A 25,781-nucleotide genomic window follows, 5' to 3' on the forward strand; every position below is an offset into this window, starting at 1 on the left:
GTGATATCATTTGACTATTGTGTAGAACTTCCAATGAAATTTGAAAATTTTTTTCAGAGGAAAGTTATGTTAGGTTTTGGTTCAGTTATGCTTAACGTGTGTAATTGTATGAAGAACTAATTTTAAAAGATTTTGTGAGGCCTATTCATCAGTTCAAAACTTCATTCCAAAATATTGTGACAAATACAGAAGAGTGTATTCCAGAATATTATGGGGAAATGCACTGCCCTGAGATTTTGTACCATGTTATGGAGCTCAGGTGAGATGGCCAGATCTTACATGGAGCTCTGTAACCTCCTGCACATTATCCTACTTGCTTTACACAAAATGTACTGCTTCTCTACAGGCACCCTTGCTGTACCTACACCTGCGGGCACGATCCCTATGTGTTTTTTTTTTAGCTAAATTACTTTGCTGTTTGCCAGGTGTCTTCATTCCTTCAAGGTTCAGCCTATACATTTTATCTTGCTCCACTTTCCCCTCTTCTTCAGTGAGGTGTCGCAGCAAGGAAGGGTAGGGTTATGCCCTTTGCCACTGCTTTGATTCTTTAAAGACAGCTTGGAAAAATCAATGAGTGTAAGTATGTGTAGGTAGAGACTCTTAAAGTATTTTACTTTTGAATGTGTGAGACCAAAGGTTGTGTATTACAGGTTTGTACTGTGCCAGCTTGCTTGGCCGTGGCCAGTGGGGCTGAGTGGAGAGCCCATAGGGTGCTGTTGGGACCAGTTCAATTATGGGGTCCTGCTCCTCCATGCCAGCCAGCGCTCTGCACCAAGTTCATCTTGACAGTCTGCTGGTGGCCTTGCATTGATTCTCAACACCTGAATGGGGTGTGGGGCTTCAGGCTTCCAACTTATGGCTACAAATTGTGGCAAATCGCAGCCGTCACCATTGTCACTCCAAATAAATGCCAGGTCATTACCAGGTGCCATTCATCTTCCTTCACTGCTTCCACACCTGCTTGCTAGTCCTCTGCGAGCATCCAGTGTCCCTCACAGCACAAGTCCCCATACCCCAGAGATACGCCCAAACTCCTACAGGTACCTTCTCTTGCATCCAACCAGGGCTGCTGCTGCCCAGCCCTAGCCCCAGCTGCTAGGGCTTGTGCAGCAGTGGGCTCGCTTGCTGGCGGGGACCTGCTGTTCATAGCTGTGTGCACTGTTTGTACTAAAACAAGAGGCACAGGTGAAAACCTGGCTTAAAGTATTTGCTTTTATCTAGAAAGAACCTGAGTGAAGGACTGAGTGCTGTTACCTGCTGAAGGACTGGAAAAGGAGAGTGGATTGTTTGAGCAGTGCCCTCCAGCAACACTGGAAAGAAGAGTCTTGATCTTTCCTGGTATTTCAGAGAGGAAAAAACCCCCAGAAAATAGAACTTTCCATGCCATCTTTCATACATCAGGAAGAAATTTAGAAGCTGATAGGGATGAGCAGGAAGCATGTGTCTTTTTATGTATTTTTCCTTGCTGGGAGATAACTTTTACAGGGGTAACAGTAGTTTTAAATCTTCATTTGGGGGGGGGGAGCATTACTTCCTTTATTTTTCAGATGGAGCATAGGCAATCACAGCTGGGCATGTTGGTCTACACCAGTAGACCATACACTTGATTTTCTTTAACTCTGAGTCACTCCTAGCTGGTTTTACATATATTTGTCTTTTTTTTCCAACCTGAACAAGTATTTTGAATCCATGAATCGTTTATCTTGGTGGTTCTCTTTAGAACTGGAAGCAGGTGGAAATTCATCAAGCTGCTGAAAAGGGGTTTGGGAAAAAATGCATATCAGCTGCCATGATAGGTAGTGCGCTTGTAGACATTGCCGGTGGCCTTGAGATCAAACAGCAGAGAAATAGCTTCACAGTAAGAGCCCAAGAAATTCTAACTAGGTAATGAGTAGTGGCTTTCTTTTGATTTACAGCATGGCTTTACAATCAATCTGTAAAGCTTTGAAGAGAGAAAATAAACCTCTAAGGGAAAGGGAAGGGCCATACAATTAGTTGTTACTGTCTACTTAACTTGTCTTCTCTCATTCCAAGAGTGTGTGCTGAAAGTAGATGATAGTGTGCAAAAATCTCAAGTATTGGTCAATTCCTTTGTAGATTGGAACTGAGATATGGTTCACATCATGCTGGTTCTTGGAGAATATTCAGTTTCATCTTAGCTATAGATTATGTGTAGATGGGTGTAGTTGGAGCAATTTGACAAGGACTGCACGTGTGATGTAACTTTCAGCTCTTGTATATCAAATTCCTGCTCTGATCTCCTTTCTTTCATCTCCACTATGTGTCTTTCATTAAAGAATTGGATGGTGAAGTGGATGTGATAGCTTGCAGAATATTGCAGAACCACATGTGGCACTATGTTTTTTACTCAAGTAAATCACTACAGTTCAGAAAACTTACTCAGGAATATTGCACTGGAATTTGGATTTAGAAATGCAGTTTGTAATTGTCAAGACACCATTTGGTTGAGACCGCTCGGTCGTTAATTTCTTTGAAGTTGACACTTGAGTTGAAAGACTAATAGCTGCCTCGGTACATTGCTCATTTTTAAATCTAATCTGTTACAGAGTTTGGGTGTACTGCAACTGTGGATGTAGTTTGTCATTTTTATACCCAGAGGGGCAATACTATTGTTTGGGGACCTGTTCACATGCACAGGCTTTTTTTGATACATTAGTAAAACTTGGACATAATGAAGAGCTGATCTTTCTGATCTTAAAGTTTTAATATGTGTATTATAGCAGTTGTTTCCACTACTTGGAACAATTTATTTACTATTAAAATCCAGAAAACTTATGTTTTCATAATCTGAAAAATGGAAAGAATTGTTCAAAAGTACAAGTTTAACTCTTGAGTGCACAGAGTGCTGTCAATGTCATTGTGCCTATATTAATGTGCACATGGTGTCAGAGAGTTTTAGTTCATGTGCCAGACTCTCCTGACGTGACTTTTAACAAGGATTTGTGCGGGATCTTTTTGAACAGTGGCTACTAACTTGCATATATGATCTTCATTTCCAAAATTAGTAATTTGTGAACTGAGGTAAGGTTTTCATTCATAGTAACAATCTATCTAGAGTTATTTCCTCTTCATATTTCAAATTAATCCATTATGTTTTATTCATAATAAAATAATTTTTTTCAGTTCATATAGGAATATTAATTTCGGTGTAAATGATGGTATAGACATGAATGAAAATGTTTCCCCACCCCAATACTAGCATTAGGAAGCTAATTTTTTTTTGGTCTCTCAGCTCTTCAATGTTTCCCCAGTCTGGCTCCTGCTTTACTCTATAATGATTTAGGCTGCCAACAGTCAGCAGACAATTCTTTTTTGTTGTTGGGTGTTTGGTTTTTTCCCCCAATGCTTTCTTGCCTGCACCCATTCATTATTTCAGTGTCAGGAATATTTGAAACTTGGAGCATAAACTGTGAAATATTTGGTGTGCTGTCTTTTACATAGTTAATAGATGTACTGGATCCCCAAAGTATAAATCAAATTATGTAGCCTATTACGCTTTACATAGGAGAAACAAAATATGAAATATTTTACAATGCAGAAAGTGCATGTGAATCAAACTTTTGTTGTTCCTAAGGGATACAATTTTGACAATTTTATGAGGTTGCAATTTATTTGTAGGGTGAGTTGGCACACAGTTTTGATAAAAGTAATGTTCACACAGCATACTGCTAACAAGAATACTTTTTTAAAGCCACTAGTCTTGCTGATTTGTATTGTTATAACGAAGTATCTGTTAAACTCCCTAGAAGTGTGCCTCTCTGAGATATACTTATAAACCCTGCATGGTAATGCTGGTCTGAGTGTGAACAACATAAGCTTGCAATCTGTGCTGAGGAATGTTTTTAAGGAATAATAAAAAAGAGAAAGCAGTTAGGAATGGGGGGGGGGGGGGAAGCTGTATTTTCTTCCAATACAGACTTGATCTTATGCAAAAGATTCAGCAAAAAATGTTGGCCTTGAAACTCTCATGCTATCTCTTGCTGTGAAAGAATGGTCTGACGTGACTGTCCAAAGAATGGGACTGTTGATAGGAATGACATTTCATTGAACAAATACTTCAGAGTGTTGTCTTGCAAGATATTCCTCTAAAAATACATGTTAAATCATATTGCACACTGGACTGAATGTACGTTGCTCAAAATTCAAAAGATAGCTTTTTACGTGCATGCTACATGCTGCTTTTTTGTCTGAATGGGATGTATAGAAAAAATAACATGGAAATTCTGTGCCAACCACGATTGCATTTCCAATTGCTGACATGGAGTTTGAAGCAGAGAGCAGAGCTCTGGTGAGGCTCCCATACACATGTATCGGTGAAGAATCATGGCTGAAACTAGCTTCACTTGCTTTCCAGACTTATAATGGCATTAGACATCAGTTCAAATTTCCATCTTCATTTTTAACATCCCCATTTTCATATCTTGTTTCTCTGAAATTGCTTAAAAATAGTTGGCTGGCAGCCATTTCTGAAATGTCTATGGAGACATGCTATTTCACAAGAACTAGCCTAATAACTGGTATTTATTCTTTTTTATTTTATTTTTACTTTCTTTCCCTTTTTGCTATTTAAATTGCACCAGAGAGCAAGTCTGCAAGTATCTTTATTTCTTCCTCCTTCCCTCCCTCTTCACTTGTACCTTTTCAATCTTTTTTAGTCTCTCTTCAGCCACATGCAATGTACTAAAACAAGGAAAGTTGCCTCACAGTATCTGTCCCACTATTTAGGATACATGGGATATATGTTTCATTGAAATGTTGGGGACAGATTATAATAGACAATAATGAACCTGAAAGAGGATAGTTCAGAAAATAACTGTGAAAGGAGTTTGCTAAAAAAATTATGAAGTAGAGAAGCTGAAAAAAAATTGAGATTAGAGTAGAAATTAAAAATACCTGAGCTCAGAATTTTGCTTGTTATCAGCCTGATCTTTTATTTGTTCTCATTCAACATTTTGTCTTTCTAAAAGCATAAAGTAATGACAATCTGTTACTGCAGGGAGAATGTAAGAGCTGAAAAACAGTGATTTTTGAATGGTTAAATTCTGAAACAAATGAAGTTATCAGGAGTGCTTTCAAGATCTGGGTACTTGGCACAGAGCTTGCTCTGTTAATATTGCAAACTGCAGAAACATTCAGGAGGGCTTTCCGCAGATACATGGGCTGTCAAAACCTTTGTTAATGAGGGTTGGGTGGAAAGAGACCAAAAGGAATACTGTTATTTTTTAAATAGCGCTAGTTAGCCTCCAGAATGCATTTTCATCAGTGGTGAAATTATTAGAAACACTGACATGGAAAGTCTGAAAGGTGTGATATGATGAAACAGGCTGTGTAGGTGAAAGAAGGATGAAGTTCAAGTACTCTAGCCAGGTTCTATGTATGTTTAAAATGTTATTTGTATGTATTTCAGTTTATAGGGGATGTATGCGCATACACACACCTCTCTCTCTCTCTAATACTTAAAATTGCTTTAAATAAGCCCTGATGGAGCACAATGTCTTAGAGGCTTTAGCAGCTTCGGAAGTTGTCGTTACAGGTATGAAACACATCTCTCTTGAAAGGCCATTGGAATGGCAGTGCCCTGGGGGGTTGTTAGCAGCTTCTGAAGATTCTTGCCATCCCAATCCTACAGCACAGTTTTGGGGAGAGACACATGAACTTCGCCAAATTTTTCTTGGCAAGACCTGTTAGTCCGCATTTATCTCCCCAATCTACATGCAGGAGGCTGGCAGGACTGTTAAACAACTCTTAAACATCCGTATCTGCAGAGGTCAGAAGGAAAACACCAGTCAATCTGGCCATTGCCACAATACTTCACTCCTGCCTGAGGGTTTGTTATGTGTGTCTATAGTCTGCAAAAAACGTTTGTGTGCCGTATACGGCCTGTGAACACTGGGTTTTTTCTTGCAGCACAGTGGTGAGGACCACTGAAATGAGAAGAACCAAGTCGCACACCCCAGATTTCAGTATAAGTAAATACAAGTGGGAACGGTATATTGCAGGAAAATGCCTCAGCAGCACACAAAGATTTAGTGGGGATTTGGTTTGTAGTTCTGATCTCTTGTCATAGAAGTCTAGGCTATATAAAACCCCGTATCTATAATTGCATTCAAAGGTCTTGATTTTCAGAGTGATTAGAGAAAGCAAATGCTGCTCTAAGTCGGAGTGCAGGATTACGAGGAGACTTTGTTGAAAGATACAGAAGTCCAAAGGGATTAGGGAAGAGGAATGCTTATAAGGCTACTAAACCGAATAGCAAGTACAAGAAAATATAGACATGATCTTTAGCCAACAAAGAATCTACACAGACAAATTTTACGTGAACTTGCTGTTATTGGAAAAGTTCAATGTAGAGTATATCAAGAAGTTGTAAAAACAAAACCAGATTCCTCGTGTTAAGAGGGTTTTTAGGAAAGGAGAGTGGGAAATGGGAAGCAAAGGGACTTTTGAGAGTGTGAGAAGCCACTAGGATTTCATCAGGTTGGTAAGATGTTATTTGTTTGCTTTTTTTGTTTGTTTATTCCTCCTTTTTATTCAAAGAAGATTCAAAGAGAGGTAATAGTTTGGTAGTTGTAGATAGCAAATTCAGAAGCTGTATATGGCTTATATAATTATCTTTATTCTGAATAAAAATAGGTTGTTCATAGAATATTGTATACTTTATCTTTTTCCAGTTAGGAGACTGTATCAGATTGATTTTCTGTGAAGTCCAGTGGTATTCCCTATTTAAGGATTTATTGCACATGAGAATCCTTAGTAAATGAATTACATATTGGCCTAAATGTATGATTTTTCTCTGAGGCTAAAGATTGCTGTTGTCTGGGTGTGAGTGCATCAAAGCATCACTAAGTGCCAGTGTGACAACATGTAGCCTTATGAAGGCTTTTGCCCCTATACATCCTGTGGTATGAAAATATTCGGGTTTTTTAATACTGTTAGTACAGGTAGTTCATTAATGGGGGTAGATGAACTTGCCTTGCACAACAGTTGTCATACGAGAACAGAACAGAAAACCAGAATTATAGTAAATGCTCATCTAATAACAGAAGTCAAGAAAGCTGCCAGCTGAGACACCGCCAACTCAACCAGCTGGGACAAGGATCAGAGTATCCAGGGGCTAAGGCTTGGTCCAGAAGTTAAAATTGTGTTTCTGTACTGAGCTCTGCCAGGAGATGCTAAACAAGTCTCTTTGACCACCTTTTGCTTTTCCTTTCATTATTTCTCTTCTCTGTGGAGACAGAGCAGAAGCCCCAATTCTCCGTACGGTACCTATAACAGCAAATGGCCAACCTCAGCTGGGTCTCTCATTCCTCTGTGATAATACTCAAATGTGCCCCAAAAGCCACCCGTAAGGCCCACTTCCCTTTCAAATGCAATATATAGCTTCCAGTTATGCTTGTTCAGTATATTAAGGTTGAATTCCAGATTTCTGTTAAGCTAATCAGATTTGCTTTTATTACAAGGTTTTGTTGCTGTTGTTAGTCATTAAGAGGTGAAATAAAAGCAGAATACAACTCAGGAAATGACTAATTAAAGAGCGGTAGACTTGTTTTTAAAGATTCTTAACACAGTTAGTGAATATAAGGAGAACAAAATTAAACTGCTGGTAAATGATGGAGTAGGAACATGAGTCTGAGTAGTCTCTAAATTGCAGTTCACCCTAGTGTGGTAATTGCTGCGAGTACTGAAAGCAGCTGGAATAAATAGGTAAACTTTTTTTATTCTCCCCCAAAAGCTTGGGAGTATTTGTAAAGCAGTTTTGCAAGACTATGCAGAAAACTCACTGAAGAGAAACATGATAAAATGTATTATAAAAATAGTAGTACAAAGAAAAAATGCCACTTTTTTAGCTGCGGGTGAGCTTTGTACATCTTGGCCTTGTTTTGACTAACTGTGATCAAGATGAAAATCTGAATGATTGTACGCTTGGAAAAGATGACTTGTAGCAATTTGAAGAGCTTTTATTGCATTGCTTATTTTGTAAGAAAGTAAACAAAATAGTTTGGAGAACTGCAGTTTATTTCCATATTGTGTGCATTTTAACAAAGGTGTCTGTTTTCAATTATTAGAAATTTGAAAAGAGAAATTAAAAATCCATGTTCTTTCCACAGAGTCACCACAATTGTTAAATGTTATCCTTAAGCCTCTCCTTTCCCATTTTCTTTTAATGAAGACTGGTAGAAATAATTCACTTGCCTGAAGAAGCCTGGAGGAGCTGTGCTTTCCCAAAGGCAGGCTCGGGCTGTGTTGGTGGCTGGCGAGCTCACCTGGTGCACAAGAAGCTGCAAGTGAAATGGATTAATCTGTTTTTGTTATCCAAGCTAACAGGGAATTAAAAGTAAGGCTAGAGAGCAAAAAATGTATTGGATTCCTTTCAGCTTAGATTATCAAAGGAGCTGCAGCTAATGTAAGGAAAGACCTTGGTTTCAATTTTGAAAAGTGCTTTAGTCCCACTTCCATAGTGCCTTTTCAGTAGAATTTAAGCTTGTAAAGGCTGGATTTTTAAAGGCAACTGTATCTTTTTTGGATAGAGTATGAATCAGTGCTTTAGTATTTTGGGGATGCAGGCTTAAATTTCCAAGATATTTAGATGCTTTCTAAAATGGCCTTGTATCTTCTCAGCTACTCTTGATTTAAAAGCATTACTAATAATCCAGGAGGGGCATAAAGAGATGCTCCAGTTGAAAAGGAATGGCAGAAGTTTGTGCAATCTGCTTGCACACTAGTCCTCTTCGCTAGTACCACGCTAAAGAAACCGTTGACTGCAGCTGCATAGAGTGGTCTCTCTTGAAGTTCATAGAGGTAATTAGCATAAAAGCATGAAATATTTGAGTAAAAGTAATTCTTCCATTGTTTGTTCTATTACGAATGTTGCAGTGCTGCAGAATACAAACCTGGAGCTTCAGAGAGCAATAAGGGAGACTTTGAACATACTAATAATAAAGAAGAAATGGCAGCATTTCTGTGATCACTTGAGCCCTTCTCCAATAGCTGTTTTGGGTTAAGTTTATTGCAGTTGAGAGTCCTTTTCAGTTTTATATTGCTCTATATTTTATGGGATTTTGTTTGTGGGGTGGGGGGAGATGGATGGTGGCAAACATGTCAGAAACAAAATGAAACAAAAGGTTAAATGCTATCATGATCACTATGCGTCGTCTTAAAATCAGGAACTGTTGTGTAACATCTTAGTTGCAAAGGTTTGCTTTGATTCCTTTCTTAATATGAATAATACTGAAGTCCTGTCTTTGGCTCATGAAAACTGGGTATTTACCCCAATGCTTTATCTGTCATGAAACTTGGGCATCTGCCCAATTAAAAACTATTTCTATTTGACTAGTCCATTTTAAGTACAGATGACATAAAACCAAAGCATGATTTGATAGCACAGGGGAGAAGCAGAATATGTTATTTAAAAGCCAGTGATATGTCTAGCAAAGCTGATGTATTTTCTGCTTTCCTGTAGTGATTTTCTGATTAGTTCTATGTCAAACAATCTCCTGTACCTCACTTGTTCTTGTAGACCTTTGCTCAAGTACCTGTATTAAGTAATTTTAATTTATTATGATAAGCCATACACAGTTTGCCGTTTAGCAAAGTGCTTGTCACTTTGCTGTAAAACATCTTATGTGATGTGACCTAACCAATTCTGACAGCAGAGAGAGTTCAACCACAATGTAGGGTTTTGAAGTTATTTACAGTGCTTGAAGGTCTGTCTGTGTACAGTATCCACTTAATCCAGCCTAAATCTGGGGAGCTGTCTTCTGGTCCTGCCACTCTGTCTAATGGCTGTTAATAATAGCTGTTCTAGTCACCCTGTCTTTTGACTGAAAATCTATCTGGAGCTGTTGCATCTCATGAGGCAGATCAAAATTGACATTTTTTTATTGATATAACTGGTTTCTGCTGAATACTTGGGGACAACTAAAAGTAACCAAACTCAAGAATGAAGGGGACAAGTCATTCGTTTGGTGGAGTTACCACCCAACTGACATCTGTAGTTAAATAAGTAGTCCTTTAAAAAATACAGTTTAAAATATACTTGAAAAGTGAATAATTAAAATTAGCTTTTTAGCTACCAATTGCTTTAATATATCACATTTATGTTCTTGAATATTGTCCTGGTTTTGGGTGGAATAAAGTTAATTTTCTTCTTAGTAGCTGCTATAGTGCTGTGTTTTGGATTTAGGGTGAGAATAATGTTGATAACACACCGATATTTTAGTTGTTGCTAAGCAGTGTTCATACCAAGTAAAGGACTTTTCAGCTTTTCATACTGTCCTGCCAGCGGAGGTTGGGAGTGCACAAGAAACTGGGAGAGGACACAGCAAGGACAGCTGACCCAAATGAGCCAAAGGGGTATTCCATACCATGTTATGTCCTGCCCAGTATATAAACTGGGGGGAGTCGGCCGGGGGGCACCACGGCTTGGGGATTGGCTGGGCACCATTTGGTGGGTGGTGAGCGATTGTATTGTGCATCACTTGTTTTGTATGCTTTATTATTATTATTATTATTTTCCCTTCCTTTTCTGCCCTACTAAACTGTCTTTATCTCAACCCATGAGTTTTACTTTTTTTTTTTCCCCGATTCTCTCCCCCATCCCACTGGGAAGGGTGGGAAGTGAGCAAGTGGCTGTGTGATGCTTAGTTGCCGGCTGGGGTTAAACCATGACAAATATAAAAAACATTTCATTATTAACTTTATTAAATTAATCTATGATGTAGACAGACCTCATTTAACACTTCCATTTCTTCTCCACTGCATGTAATATTAAAAGTGAAAAACTGTGCACAGTCGTTTCATGAGAAAATGAATTTTCTTTCTTTGCTGTTGCTGTTTCGTAACTATTTTAATACCAATATATGTATGCAATATAGAAGACCTAAAAAGTGGTTTGAGTTTTAGCAGGTCATCTCGTTCTGATTTACCCTTGGGGCAGGGGGAAAGGGAACAACCAGTAGGTGCAGACTGGGGTTATGGGAGGTACCGGCTTCAATTCCTGATGAGGGAAGCCTATTTGGCAACTATGACAGTGCTGATACAAGGCTCCAGTAATGGAGGACAAGTATTTAATTAATTTGAGTTAATGTGGTTTTATGAAGGACATCTTATTAAAGAAACCTGGATTTAATTTTTTAAATTACATTACATTTAGTTGATAAAGTTAACACCATGGCTGTAATACACTTAGCCTTCAGTAATGCATTTGACTTATTATCCCACAACATTCTGATTAGTTGTATACAATATTAATAAGGTACACATTAAATGGATTAAAACCTGGCTAACTGACAGAAGGAGTTGTCAGGAACGAGTCATCTTCTAATGCTTGTTCTTTTTTCACAAGTGGGGTTACAAAGGAGTTGATATTAAATCTGATGGTATTTGACTTCTAGAAGTAATTTCGAGATCCCAATAAATCATATAGATGTAGACCTTTGAGAGTTAGTAGGTCATCAAAATGATGGGAAGGTTGAGCAGTAAGATCTGGATCATTTGATCAGCTGAGCTTATTAATCTAAAATTTTTTAATATAGACAAGAGAGAGGTCATAAGTTTAAGAAGAAAGAATGTAGATGAAAGCTAGAGAATACTGGACTTGTGATCTGGAAATAATTTAGACATGAGAGTTTGCAAACAACTGAACATGTCCTCTGTGTAGTGAAACTCTCTCAGAAACAGCTAATGAGATTTTTATATATACATCAGAACAAAGGCTTAATTACCTCAGGGGGAATGAATCTAGTCCAAGGTAATGTTTTTTAAATCTCTCTCTGTAGTATTTCTGTGTCTAATGTCTGTGTAGAAAGTCACTGCTAATGTCTTCTATGTCAGCTCCATTTTGAAAGTGATGGCACAGAACACTTTTTCCTTGAGAAATGAGAGTGCCTATACACTGAGAATAGTCATTTTGGTAAATATAAGCATTCCTTTAACGAGTGTACAGGTACTGTTGGGGGCTACTTGGGCACTTAAACAAAAATCCCCCATGTGTTTAGTAGCTGTATGGTGAAGCCAGACAAACTCGAATAGAAACTGAGGTACCTAGGTAAGATACAAACCATAAACAAGGGAAATGGTGAATTCTACCTGTTTACAAAATCAGCACTTTTAAAATGGAAAACCAGCTTTTTTGGCAAAGACTTTTCTAACTAAGGACTTAGGCAAGTTAAGTGTAAAAACCACATGTGTCTGAGCAAACCAGTGGTCAATATTTCCTCAACTTTACCCTGAATTCAGAGAATTCAGCAGCCTTCACTGCTCCCTGATGCGCCATGGTCTTCAACAATGTGTCCTGGTTTTCTGACATCCCCCCGGTCTTGGTCCTCTGTCCAGTGCTCGGTGCATGAGCCAGGGCTTTTTGCTTAGTGTTTGTGGAGACCTGTCAAATCTGATGGTAAGAGTGGCTGCTCCTATAACCTGCTTATGGGGTTTCGGCACTGATCTCATCTGATACTTGTTTTGTCACTGAGGAATGGCAAATAAAGCCCCTATTTTTGTTTATATCTCCTAAGTTTACTGAATCCAGTGAAAGAGGTTTGCCTCTTCTGTGTGTAGGCACCTCCAGAGGGAGATGAAAGGTATAATATACTAGCGAAAAGGTAACTGCCAGCTGAATCAAGAAGTATTTAAAACACTTCTTATATTCCTGGCAGAGTTGGGGCCAATGGCTTATAGGCATCCTGGACTGTCTGTTGGAGCCGCTCACGTCCCTGTTGCAGAGATTTGCAAGACAAGAAATAAATGTTGAGAATTTTACAGATGAACCCGCTGCTCCTTGGATGTGGCATTAAACCCTGGGGCATGCTTTAAGGCAGTGTGACTATGTAGATATTTTTCCACTGTCTTTGGGGATGGGATAGCTTGTTCACCTACATCAGCAGGAAGCACTGCAGACCTTGTGGGGTTAGTCCGGGAGCTGTTGTCCTGCAAGTACTGCCCTCTGCATGTTGCCCTGTTTTCCTGTGTGCCTTCATCTTCCTTTAGGGAGAAGGAGCCATGGTTGGTGGGTAACAAATCTTCTATACAGAGAGAACAGATGATGCCATTTTGGTACGGGAGCATGACTGTACCTCCTGGCAGATGTGGCTTTGCTATGCAGTTTGACATCTTGACATGAGCAGTTTCAAGCCCTAAGTATATGTGCAGCATCGGGACAAAACTTTTTCTTTCATATTTTTTTAACAGATCTGAAAATTCTACTGTTGGCCAACTACTAGAATTCTTGTTTTACTTGCTGCTAGTGAAGGTTCTGCAATGCCAGGAGTGGAGTAACTGAAACTTCCTCAGAGTTTTAGGCATGCAGTGAAATGTTAGGCTCATTTATAGTTGGTTGATGTCATCTTTCTAATCCTTATGGTTTTAATTCTTTCTAATAAAAGCAGTAGATCTGCAGAAACTGATGAACACAGAGCTGGGCAATTTTCTGTGTGTCACTTATGAGCAGGCAAGTGGATTTGTCAAGCCTCGCGTGACAGCTTGAATTGTTGAAAGTTCTGTTGAGGGTGTACTTTCCCTTCGCTTTCACCTGAATGATGATTCGTACTCTGCAGCGTGGACTAAGGGAACCGTGATCAGTGTTATGGATTTCTTTTTGAGACTGCAAGACCTTGAGAGCTGTTGGAATCGTCTCTGCTGAACGTATTTGATTTTGTTCCCCATGTCTTGCAATGGTATTTGTTTTGAAAGTTGCATATTGTCTTCTTAGGAGTTGAAATCAGTTAATATGTTTTTAAAACTTTATTCTCATGAGTTCAGCTTTGCAAAATTCTCCCTGCTTGAGCAGAAAAACATGCATGTTGGAGTTTCCAGGACAGCCTCTTCTGTCTCTTGAAAACGCTTTCTAGTTCTGATTGACTTGAATTTAGCTTTCTGGTCTGTTGGGACAGAAGATTGTTGGAGACTCAACAAATTAATCTGGACACTTCTAGCCATATAATGTTAAAGTGTTGATACATGTTTTCTTTACTTGGAATCTTTTTCAAAGACTTATAAGTCCTCCCTCAATTTTTATAACAGATAGTTCATAGCCCCAAGAGTCGAACCTTGGAGTCATCTATCTCAGGCTTGGCTCTCAAAAGAGTAATTTCACTGAATTGAAGAGGCAAGTGTTTGAAATTCAGGAGACTATAAAATTGATTCTTCCATAAAGAAGTAATTTGTGGTAAATGGTGTTGTCCTCTGGGCAGCTATTCGCTCATTTTATATGACCAGGACCCTTGAAACATGGTCAAAAAGATTAGAGAAGGACATCTCTGATCCGTCATTTATCTGCACAGGCCAGGAAAACTTTTCTTTTCTTTTGGCGATGCAATATCTGGGAGCAGACCCAGCCAAACACACCATCTTACTGTAGGCTGCTGGGGGCTGGAAAATGCAATTTTAAGAAAAGTTTGGATAGTGTTCTGGAGTTAACTAGATTATTCTGAAATACTTAACCAGGTTTTCAATATTTAGTTGCATGTTCTCTGCTAGGGAAGCAGCAATGCACTGCATTACTCCAGAAAGCGTATTGGAGATCCAGGCACGGTTGCAGAGTTCTGCCTTCTGGGAAGTAAAATTGTCTGGCATGAGCTCCTCCAAAAAAGTATCCCCCTGAGAAAATATTAGTCACCTCTCCCTTCCTGCATTACTCTGGTGTACTAGACTCGCTCAGCGTGAAAGCAAGTAGGCAGCTCGCATCTGCGTGCTGTGTCCTTGCCTCAGTAGAAAGTCTCTGTAGACAGAGAAGGAAATCATAGCACTTACTGGCCAAAGTGCCATCTTAAAACAAAAGTAGTTACTATAGTTAGCATTCAAATACATCAGGAAATTAAATTGCAAGTAAGACAAGCTGTTGCTTTCATCCATATATATCTGATTTGTTATTTCTGGTACTGGTCTTACTACTCTCCTTCCCCAGCACTTCTTGTTCTTGAATATTTCTTCTTATTTAATGTTACTGTATGTGCAGTCCTTAAGCATGTTTGTCCTTGACCTCATACTGGGAGACACATAAGAGACAGTAAAAACAATAACCTGGTTGGGAGGACAGGTGATGTGAGGAAGTACAGTCTCATTTGTCTGCTTGTCACTTGTGTTGGCACCACAAGACTCCTGACATGGTGGAACAGCAATTGGATGCCATATATAATAAATTTAAGAGGGTTGCTTTTTTTTGTTTTTTCCAAGGTAGATCTAGTGTAATCTTTTAAAAAGTAAGGAGTGTTCTTGATAAACCTTGATAAAGCACGTTGCCACATCAGCATTTATTCTTGACATCTGTTAAGTATGAATACCTAAATATTCAAAATGACCTTTCCAGATATGCTGTCTCGCTCTTGAGGAGATACAGTTCATATTATCTTCATAATAAGCTGTTGTTATTTAATCAGAATATAAATGGGCAGTGCACTTTATAAAGTGGTGAAATACATTCCCTGCCCCTAAGAGTTTGCTCTATAAGCAGGAATAGACAAAAAGGAGAATGAGAGGAAAGGATTTATATAAATCAAACTATGCAGTAGCTTAAGTCTTGTGCAGATATTTCAATGTCTGTATGTTCAGTCACTTCATAGGCGCCTGTGATGTGAAAGCATCTTACTATCAGAGATTGTTAAATGCTAAATATTTTTTAGAGAAAACTTGGAATAAACCAAAATATCAGCAATTTCATTAATCTATTCAAACAGTAGAAATCAGCTTATGAAAATTAAATTTAACATATCTGAGTCAGTAGAAATAATATAATACCCCTTTTTGAATATTTGTAAAGTACAATGTAATGGGTAAATTAAGTAGGCTTCTGCCATAAGCTTATTAGTTTCCTCATGCTAGATTCAGATCGCTGAAAGCAGCGAAACCGCAAGACTGAATATTCTGTGTTACACAACTACTTGGAACATGCAGAGTTTAGAAACATGTTTAATAACTAATTTATCAAATTTTAGGTTGCCTCAGCAAAAAATACCTATTGTAATAACATGCAGTTTTAAAGGTTGAATTCCTACAGGATACTGAGTGTTCCTGACCAGCTATCTGTACTCTCTGTGATTCAGAAAGAAATAATTTGTTCCATGTTTGCATTAAAAACTGACTTAGCCATAGTAAAGAACAGTTAAGCTTGCATCACTTTCATATTTATAAGTCTCAGCCTCCTATTAATGCAAATAATGGGGAGTTGGCTGCAGTCATCACATTATGTTCATCTACCACTCTCCCTTCCCAGACAGAGGCAAAGGGATATCCTAAATAAATGAAAATTGATGGCTCCTGCAATAACTAAAGCATCTCTTGGCTCGTGTTGTTTCCCAAAATTGTAAAGGAAAGAAGTACGAAAATCGGTACAGATGTCCCCTTATATTTTTTCATTAACTAGCGGGTGCTTTGAGTTGAAGAAACTCAAAGACATACAAGTGCAATAATAAGGATAAAACATTTCTCTTTATTATGGTCAGTTACCACTAATCTCCTTTTAGAGTTTTAACAGGGATTTATAGGGATTCGTTTGTGTTTTAGGTTTGGAGGTAATTAAGTACCTTTCTGTTGCAAAGAAGAAATGGAGAGAGAATTGGCTCAAAGCTAAAACAAGATTCCTGTACTAGCGCACATATTAAACTTCCTTTTATTTGGTTGTCACCCCAATAGGAATGATTAGTGGGTTGTAAAGAAAGAAAATGTATTGCATTACATCTATTAAAGCATGTTTTATATGTAACAGTAATTAAAATATAATTGAAATCATGAGTTCTTCTAATTATTGGCTTTACATAATGCATAGTTAAAGAGTGAGCTTCTATAAATGTGTCCTTTTTACACATCCAGAAATGGTTTGCTGGCAGCATTTTAATTAAAGATGGATTAGTTAAAATGCAGTTTAATCATTCTGTCATCAAAGGATTTAGACCTCATTAATTAGCTGTTGATAAATAGGTTTAAACTACAAAAAATTTAATTTAAAATATGCCAGTTGAGATCTGGAATTATTAGAGCTGGAAATGAAGCAATGAGTCCAAGAAAAATTCATGCCATCTCTTTCCATAATATTAGATTAAGTATGAAATTTAGACTAGTGCAGAACTTAGTTCTGCCTTGTTACTAATGGACATGACTCCAAGTGAAATTTAGAATTGGTGAAGAAATAAAAGAGACCCTTCTTAATGATTGTTGCTTTGTAGTGCGGCAGTGGGATCTGTTTTCCATTTATGTATTTGGTGAAGATTGAAAACTCATTTTAAAATCCTTCTGCTGTAGAAAATGGATGAATATAAATCCTGGATTCAAGTTTTATAACTTCCACGTTGCTGTACAGAAGCTGTGCACGAGGAGATCCCGCTGCGGTGTTAGCTACCTAAATACAACAGATGGGGAGTTCCAGACTGACAGGCAGGCAGGAGCATGAAGCAACACACAGAAGGTGATGTTACCACAGTGTAGAAGAAGGACAATTTCCCACCTTGAAACGCATGCTCTACGGCTGTGTTCTTCTTGATGCCAGTACTGAACCACCCAGCTGGAGGGCAGCTGAAGACTGTTTCACTTGCTGTTGCAGTAGACTCCAGAATTTCACACAGGGTCCGTTACCTCTGTCAGCTGCAGGGATGGTTACTCAAATCTATTCAGTTTCATTACTTGCAATGGTCTAATCATAGCTGGAATCTCAGTGATGGCAATCTCTTGTACTATTTATGCTTTTTCTGTACTATTTATGCTTTTTCTGTGAGTTAGTTCATGGTAGTTCTTTGACTCACTGGAGCTCTGATGCAATCCTTTGGGTAAACCTTAATTTGTATTCTCTGTAACAGCCCCTTGGCAGACTTGGCAGCTCTGGAAGAGGCATGTTTGTCTGCTGACAGAGCACACACACTTACTGCCGGCTGAGCTGCTGCATACAAAAAACCCAGAAAGTGTGGTAGACCTTGACTTGCAAGTTTGTCAGAATTAACATCAAAATCTTTGCAGGTTTGTACTATGAATATCTTAATCAGCTTAATTGCTGTGAAACAGTAACTGTAAGGATTTCAATAGTTTAATAGATGTAATGTTTGAATCCATAAGTCAATCAGTTTTTATGCAGTTGAATCAAACAATTCTGACAAATGATAGGTGAATTTTCCGAGTAGAGTTAAAAGAGGTTCAGGAAAATAATAATTTGACAACCATACTTGAAGACTTTCTTAACAGGCTTCTTGAGTGTTAATTTAAAGATTGAGTTATTGAAAAAGTGTATTTACAGAGCACTCTGGCAACTCTTCTGTCTCCAGGTTACCTGTTCAGTTGTCTTGCCAAGCTTCTGGAAAAGCAGCAGCTGAGTATGAGGATACAGACTTACATAACCATTGTTTGCATTAGAACTTTGGTAATGAAATGGGCTAGCAGAACTTCTGTGAAAATGCGTATGTTGATGAATTTTCAGAGTGACGTAGAAAAATGTTGCACCAGCGTAGAACTAGATGAAAGACAAATCAAGTGAAAGTGGGTATATGCACTTCTTTAAAACTGCATGTGTTAAAACTCTTGCCCTTTCCTCATACTGGGGAAGAAAAAAAGGATTTAAACTCAAACAGAGCTGTTAGAAGAAACTTATATCAATCTGTTTGGGAGGGAGAAGGGGAGATAATTCCACAGACATTCTTAAACTACTGCGGTATCACAGAGTCATGTTGTTTTTAAGTTCTCTGTCCCAAAAATTACTCAAAAATTTTAGGTTTGCAAAATGATGGGGGAAACCTTGCCTCATGTGGAATAGTTAACTGTGGTAATAAAAGGACAGCCATGAAATTAAAAAAAAACAAAAAGAAAATGTATGTATGTGTGTGTGTGAGGAAAATGCAATTCCAGATTCCCTAAATCCACCGTGTAGTTTAGCCAACAAGATGAAATATCAGCTAATGTCATATGATCTCTTCAGTTATTCTTTACATAAGACAGGTAATTTATAATTCCCAATTATGCAATTAAAATGCTAATTGCCCCTCACCTAAACTCTCTGTTCTTGAACTGAGATTATCAATTACTTTCAATCATTGCAAATCATATATGACATATGTGACAGTGCCGAGTTTTTGTATTATTTATGGACTTTCTGTTTAATGTGTCTCTGGTTTCCAGGTAGCATTAATGGCTGGTGAAATGGCTTTGCCTTTGTGGGCTTTGTTTCCTGAAGGAATGGCACTCCTTCTGATCTGTGTCATTTTGTATTCTTAAAATATATCTGCATTTTGGGGTAATCTTACCCTTTGTTCCAGCCCTGAGCTCTGGCTTGTCATGCATTTTAGTAAAGGGAAGTAGCACATTTAGAAATACCAACCTGAATTTTTGATTACAAAGGTGAGACTACTCACTTCTATGCTGCTTCTACACAGCTTTTCCTTATTTCATAATAGATGTTCTGCACTGTAGCTACCTTAATATGCTGCCAGTTTCGTGTGTCATACCTGCTTGCTAAAGTTACAGTTCTATCCCTGCTGAGCTCAGATAACATTTTTCTCTTCTAAGGACGTACTATTATCTAGTGTTTGCTGCATATAAATAAAAATAACTTAGTTAAAGAAAACACACCAAAATGAGAAAAGAATCTAGATGTTGGAGTTCAGAAGGATCAACATTTTTAAAAAAATAACACATTACTTCTGCTTGTGCATGATACAAATTAGGACAATTTTAAATAGAGGTGCTTCAAAGTATAGCTACCTTCAGTATTTCTGGTTGATAGTAAGCTCCAGCAGCTCTACTCCATAAGCATGCAAAATAACCCAGCCAGTGGTTTGAATCTCAAAAATTTTCATTCGAAGTAGCGTGAACACTTGGGTTTAAGAAGTCAATGCATAGAAGTAGTTCTGTTTCCTGTTGTTCATGGAGCAGTAAGTTCTGTTCTAAACAATTTCCAGTCATGTAGACCACTGAAATAATAACATTGCTTTCATAAATCTTTAATGATGCTGTTTCTGAGGTGTAGAAGAAACCTTTGCTCATCTGCTCATAGTGCTAATTTTCTTGTTCTGGTGCGAGTTTGTTCATTCAACCATTTGTTCATTAATAGCAAACTGGATTATTTCTCCTACTCTTCTCCACTCCCCTTCTTTACTCTTTCGCAATGAAGTACTGACTTTGGTATTAAAACAACCTTAGACGTGTTTTGCAATGCTGCAATGTTGTGTTGTGAACTAAATGAAAATAGGATTAGATAAACTAAGCCTTAAAGCATCTAGTTGGCCATGGAAAATGAATGACATTACCAAAGTAAATTGGTTAACAAAGAAAAATGCTCTGTATTTAAGAACCTCACAGTGTCTAGGGTGGGTTTAGAGGAAGCACTGCTCACCTTGCTTGTATATCCACTGATGGGTTGTTACTGATGCCTCCTGTTCTCTCCTCAGTGCACGGTTATTCCAGCCTAGTATGATGTTAAGTATACTTCAGATATCATGGACAAATTATATATACTGTGGCTTAACAGTTTTGTGTTATTTGGGCTTTATAGCTTTCTCATGTGAAGATATTTATGTGTCTAAATGACCAAAATGGTGACTTTCAGTCCAGGCATAAATAGAGAGATGAGCGTTGGAAAATTCGGCCTTTTGTGAATTCTTTAAAAAAGCTTTGGGTTTTAGCTTGTCTCATGGCTACGCTTGATATTTACACAGTACAAAAGCATAAGGGCATGTTCTAGTTGTAATTCAAAAGTAATTCGGTGCACAGATAACTAATAGATACTCACCTATGTCTTCCAACTGTACTCATAAAAAAAGCCAAAAAACTACAGAAAATCCTCCAAGTTCTGTACAGAACTCCCTTAAGCTGCTGTGGTTTCCAATTTATAGTTCAAAACTACCTGCTTGCATTTCAATGCAAGTCTCAAAGGCTGTGTTCAAAGAATGCTATTTTTGAAGTGTGTAAAGGTTTCTTTTTATTAGGAGGCAACTTTCTCAAAGGTGCACTGAAGAAATTATTGTGGATCTGAAACATCCTCAAACCAGTGAGTGATCCAGTATGAAAAATTTTGTAGATAAATATATTTTCAGTATGCACACCTTAATGAGATACTAACCCATGAGTGGCCTTGACTCTTCTGTACGTTGTATGCTTCACAAGGCAGTTGCATTTCTGACAGCAGATCTCTCTGATACACAATCTAAAACTCTGGTTCCTGAACTACCAGTATCCAGCAGGTGTTCTTGATGTGCCTCCAGTACCTGGGAGTAATGAACAGGGTTATTCAGTGGTTTTGGTTCTCCTTCATCGGAAACCTTGGAATGAGTAATTGTTCCTCCATCCCAAAGTGATGTGCACGCCTCGTTCTGCAGTGCTTCACTGTAGTTACTAGGAATGTGGGACTGGAACAGAGGGACCATCAGAAGATACCCCTGAGGAATGGATTGGGCTATGTTATAGAAACTTGGCTTAAGTTTGTAATAGTCTTTTTTGCCACTTTTTGTTCCTTCTCTATCTTTCTTTTCTTCATACTTACTGCGTTTTCTCTAATTACAGTTTTTACCTGTCTTGTAAGATACAGGCCAAAATACTCAATTGGATTTTTATTCAGAAATCAAACCTTTTTGATCTAGAAGTGTCTTGGTTTCAGGAGTGAATAGCTGAGAAATACAAAATGTGGTTTTCTTATAAATATTTGTTATAACTCAAGAAGAGCTGATGACAAGAATTCAAATTAGAGATTACTTGTTTACTTCTTTTGGGAAATAAAAATCACACTCTGCTGAGTGTGTATGGATATGTTATTCTAGTGATGAGGAAGATCTGAAAATAAGCAAGAAGTGTGAGGGATGTAATTACGGATAGTTTCTATCCCTCTTGCTTTAAGTGCCCTTATTCTGTAAATCCACTTAAGTGAGGAAAACTGTTGACATTAAACTACTTTATTTGATTCAATTGACATTCCTAGCACAGATCTGATTGTAATTGTCAGTGTGCATTAGATAGCAGTAGAAACTGGACCAAACATGATCATAAGACACAAGCATCGTTGTCAGAGTGGTTCTTATAATTTGTCAGAAAGGCTATCCATAGAAGGTTTTACTTCAATGGCTTTTTTGGCTGTTTTGACGTTGAGGCGTTTTAAGCATTCTGGAGTTCTGTTTGGATGTATGCAATACTCCATATGATCTCAAATATAGCAAGTATATACTTTTTCTGTTATTTCTAATGAAGAAGAACCCATTATTTCTGAAGGTGGAGTTTTCTTCTCTCAAGTCAGTATAGTCAATAAGGTAGTCAAGACTCAGCAGAATGGCGGGGCTAATGCTATCTTGTGCCTCAGCAAATTTGCAAGGGTGGGGGCAAGTGCACTTACATCAGATTTACTTGAGTTGATGGCAGTAATACTTGCTCTTTTTTAAGTTAATGGAAAAAACAGTGAGGTTTTTAAAACTACCTTCAATCTCTACATATTGTCAATTAGTTAAAGAAGTTGATGTTTTCTGGCAAAAAGAAAAAGCACCAAACCTAGGATGTACCTCTACATTTTAAAAAAAAAAAAAAAAAAGTTGTTTCAAAAGCAATGAAAAACCCATGCCAGCTCAAAGCGGCATGCATTTAAAAGGTAACATCTGACATGCAAATACACCAATGGCTGATCTGTGTACACCACCAACGTAGTACGTGCATGATAAGTAATACATACACCCTCCAGGGAGATATTGTGTAAAACATGACAGGAGGCTTTGAAACCCATGAAAGAAGAAGATAATGAGTTGCTTAACGTTTGTATCTGTGTTGGTTGCATTAAAAGTTCACGGCAAAGCATCCAGCACCAATATAAAACTGCCTAAACACACATATCTTCCAATCAAAAAGACCAGGCAAAGTTCAAGATGCAGTATTTGCAATATATGTGGAGTGCCAGATTAAATGATATTCTATCCAACTGTTTCAGACTTCATACTTTTGTATTGCACTTTTGGATAAAGATACTTGCAGTGTGTAGGCAGTGAAATCCTGGTGAGAAGACGTCTAGTGGCAGAGTCTGTATTAACTTCAGCAGAACCAGGATTTTAGCTACAAAGTACTGGCAGCTCCTCTAATTCTAGATATACATTTTTCAGCTTTGAAAAGCCAGCATTTGCCATTAAAGGGATATGCAATCTTTCACTTATCTAAGACATGTTGTACAAGGATGTTGGCTGTCTCTGACAGAAATGGATTTTTCCAACTACATGAACGTGTTTCTAATGAGTCATAGCCTGAAAAAGTAAATTCAAAAAAAGTGATGTGAGTAGTTTTACTACCAGAAAACTCATTACCTGGCAAAGGTGTACTATCTTCAGCTCAGTCACATAAACAACCACTTCTTACTTACTCTTAAAAGAAAGTCCATAATGTTTGATGAAACAATCAGGTTCATTTTTTAGAAAACAGAAGCAAAGTTCAGGCAACAGCTGGATTATATGAAGCATGTCTTTATTTATTTACCACTTTTTACTGCTAATCAGGGAGTACTGCAAAAGGTGAATACTATTACTCGGCTGCACAGTTTCATATAAATTGCAACCATGAATATGTGATCAGTTGTCATACGGTAAAATAAACCCTGCTATCCCTGCATCACTGATGATGGAAGGATGTTTACAACCTTCATTATTTCATTTTTAAAGCTCTTTAGAAGGTTACTGAAAGTTGCTGTCTAGAGGAGATAGTTTATTCAATCATTTAAGGTGAAGGGTCTATAAAATACACTAAAAGTTGCTTCCTAAAATGTAACTATACATATATAACATAATATGTTATTGTGCAAAATGTTTGTGCATAGTGTCATGTCTTACAGAGTAAACCTTGCCTGCAAGCGTGCTAGGGAAGAGCAGATCCGTAACTTGGTTTCCATATGAAATGTCCATTTGGTGAAAAAATGTTTGCATCAGAGCAAATGACAGTTTAGGTGATAAATTTTTATTAGGTCAATTTAGTGATATCTCTGCTGTGCTCTCACCATGTCAGAGTTTCTCCTTAGTTTCTCTATCATTTGACCTATCACTACGGTTTTCTGGGGCAATACAAAATTACTACTTCTACCTTGTAAAACCACAGCATTCTGAACAGAAAAGGGATCTTGTAAACTGGGTCTCCCTACTAAGCCTCTAAATGTAGGCTTTTCTTTTTCCTTGTGTGATTAATTTGTATGTTTTGTTTTGCCTCTCTTTAAATACTGTCATTTTGCATAATTTTAAAATATGGTTTGGATTTACAAACATGTAATGTCTTTAATATCCGTCAAAGAATTTGAATTGTGTTCTGTGGATTGCTGCTGCAGAAGGACAAAATCACAACATCTCTATTCTTTGAATAGCACCGTTATCACTCTGTGTTAATGAAATGATTTCAGTATTACAACAAATGAGTTTTTGAAATTCATTCTGTATTAAAGGGAATTGGATTGTAATTAGAGCATATTTCAAAAAGAATGAAAGGATCCATGATATGTGCTTAGCTCTTAAAGCACCTAATCCTATATTAATTGTGCTTTGGGCACATCTGCCCTCATGTGAAGGGGACTTTGACAGTGAAGATGAAAATGTTTTAATGCTTTTAAGGCCAAACAGCTCCTCCAGCAGGACAGCAGTGCGAGAGGAGTACTGTTGGAGAGCATGGGGCTGCTCTTCCTTCCCTTCCCTGTCCTTCATGTGCACAAAAGCAAACAATATTGTGTTGTAATGTTCTTTATAGGTTGTTGAGGACTCAGCTTAATGTTATCACATTATCATCTTGCTGTTGGGATTGAGTCTGTGTTAATTTTTTTCCATGTTTGGGCAGTGGAAGATCATAGAGGTATTTAGGTACCATGATCTGAAATTGAATAGTCTTATGTTTTCTCTGTGTCTGTTGTGCTACAGACAAGAAAACATGAGACCATCCATTCCAGCATGGACTGTGACACTAGCAGAAGGTGCCTGGCTTGACGTAATGGGAGAGCTCTGCTGGCTTGTCTGGAGACAAGGGTGTACAGCACAGTCGGATGCAATTCAGGCTTCACACATACATAGGGATATTTAGTTCAGCTTTCAGCACAGGGTATCAGTGGGGTGATAAAAATGAGAGAGCTTCTGCTGCAATTATTTTGAAGAAGAGCTTTGCCCTGTCTGGCAAGCTCCTTCCCTGTGAAGTGTTGGTTGGACTTCAGTTTTGCTGAATCTACACACCATAGACTGAAGGCAGCAGGGTTGAAAATCAGGATCATGGATGTGACTGTGTGCCTGAAAAGCAGCAAGAAGTGGTTTTGTCAACTCCACTTTGGAGAGTTTGGCCAGCTTCAGCATTTAACTGTTACCATCCTGTTTGTTCTGTGGTCAGATGAACTACCTTTTTCCAACAATAATTTGCCTTTCTGTGTTGGGTTGTTAAGGAAAGCAATTTGCCATTTGAAGTTACCGAGCTGCACTTGAGCCCCTCTTCTCTGCTGCAGAGTTGCTTAATGGGCATTGTGGAAATTGCGTGACACTGCAGGACTGCTGAGCTGTGGATGTGGGTGGATTTGAGTGCTCAGCTGAGCAGAAATGGGCAGAGAGCCTCATCAGGGAGCTGGGGATTTGCACCAACACAGCTGTACTCAAGCAAGACTTGCTTTTCTCCCTGTCTTGTGGTGGTTTTGAATATATTATTAATTACTGCCTGCCTTTCTTTGCAGCCTGTTCCAGCACTACTGCTATGCTCGAGGTGGCATGCGCCACACTTCCTACACTTGCATCTGTGGCAGGTAAGTCTATGGTTTATACTGAACTGTTGCAGCCTTTATGGTCAGTTGCCCACTGGATATTTGTAAAATTGTTCCTTTTAGG

The 25,781-nt window shown here is 38.2% G+C and overlaps 1 protein-coding gene across 3 annotated transcripts in view; it reads left to right on the top strand.

The window, feature by feature from the left end:
- The window catches only part of PEPD (peptidase D), a 176,274-nt gene that overhangs the window by 87,552 nt on the left and 62,941 nt on the right, over positions 1-25,781 (top strand). For all 3 annotated transcript variants that reach the window (XM_052798252.1, XM_052798251.1, XM_052798250.1), the window contains one exon: positions 25,631-25,699. In XM_052798252.1, coding sequence (XP_052654212.1) covers positions 25,631-25,699 — 69 coding nt within the window. The remainder of the gene's footprint in view (positions 1-25,630; positions 25,700-25,781) is intronic.

The sequence above is a fragment of the Harpia harpyja genome, chromosome 9 (genome assembly GCF_026419915.1).
Source record: "Harpia harpyja isolate bHarHar1 chromosome 9, bHarHar1 primary haplotype, whole genome shotgun sequence".
Lineage (NCBI taxonomy): Eukaryota > Metazoa > Chordata > Aves > Accipitriformes > Accipitridae > Harpia > Harpia harpyja.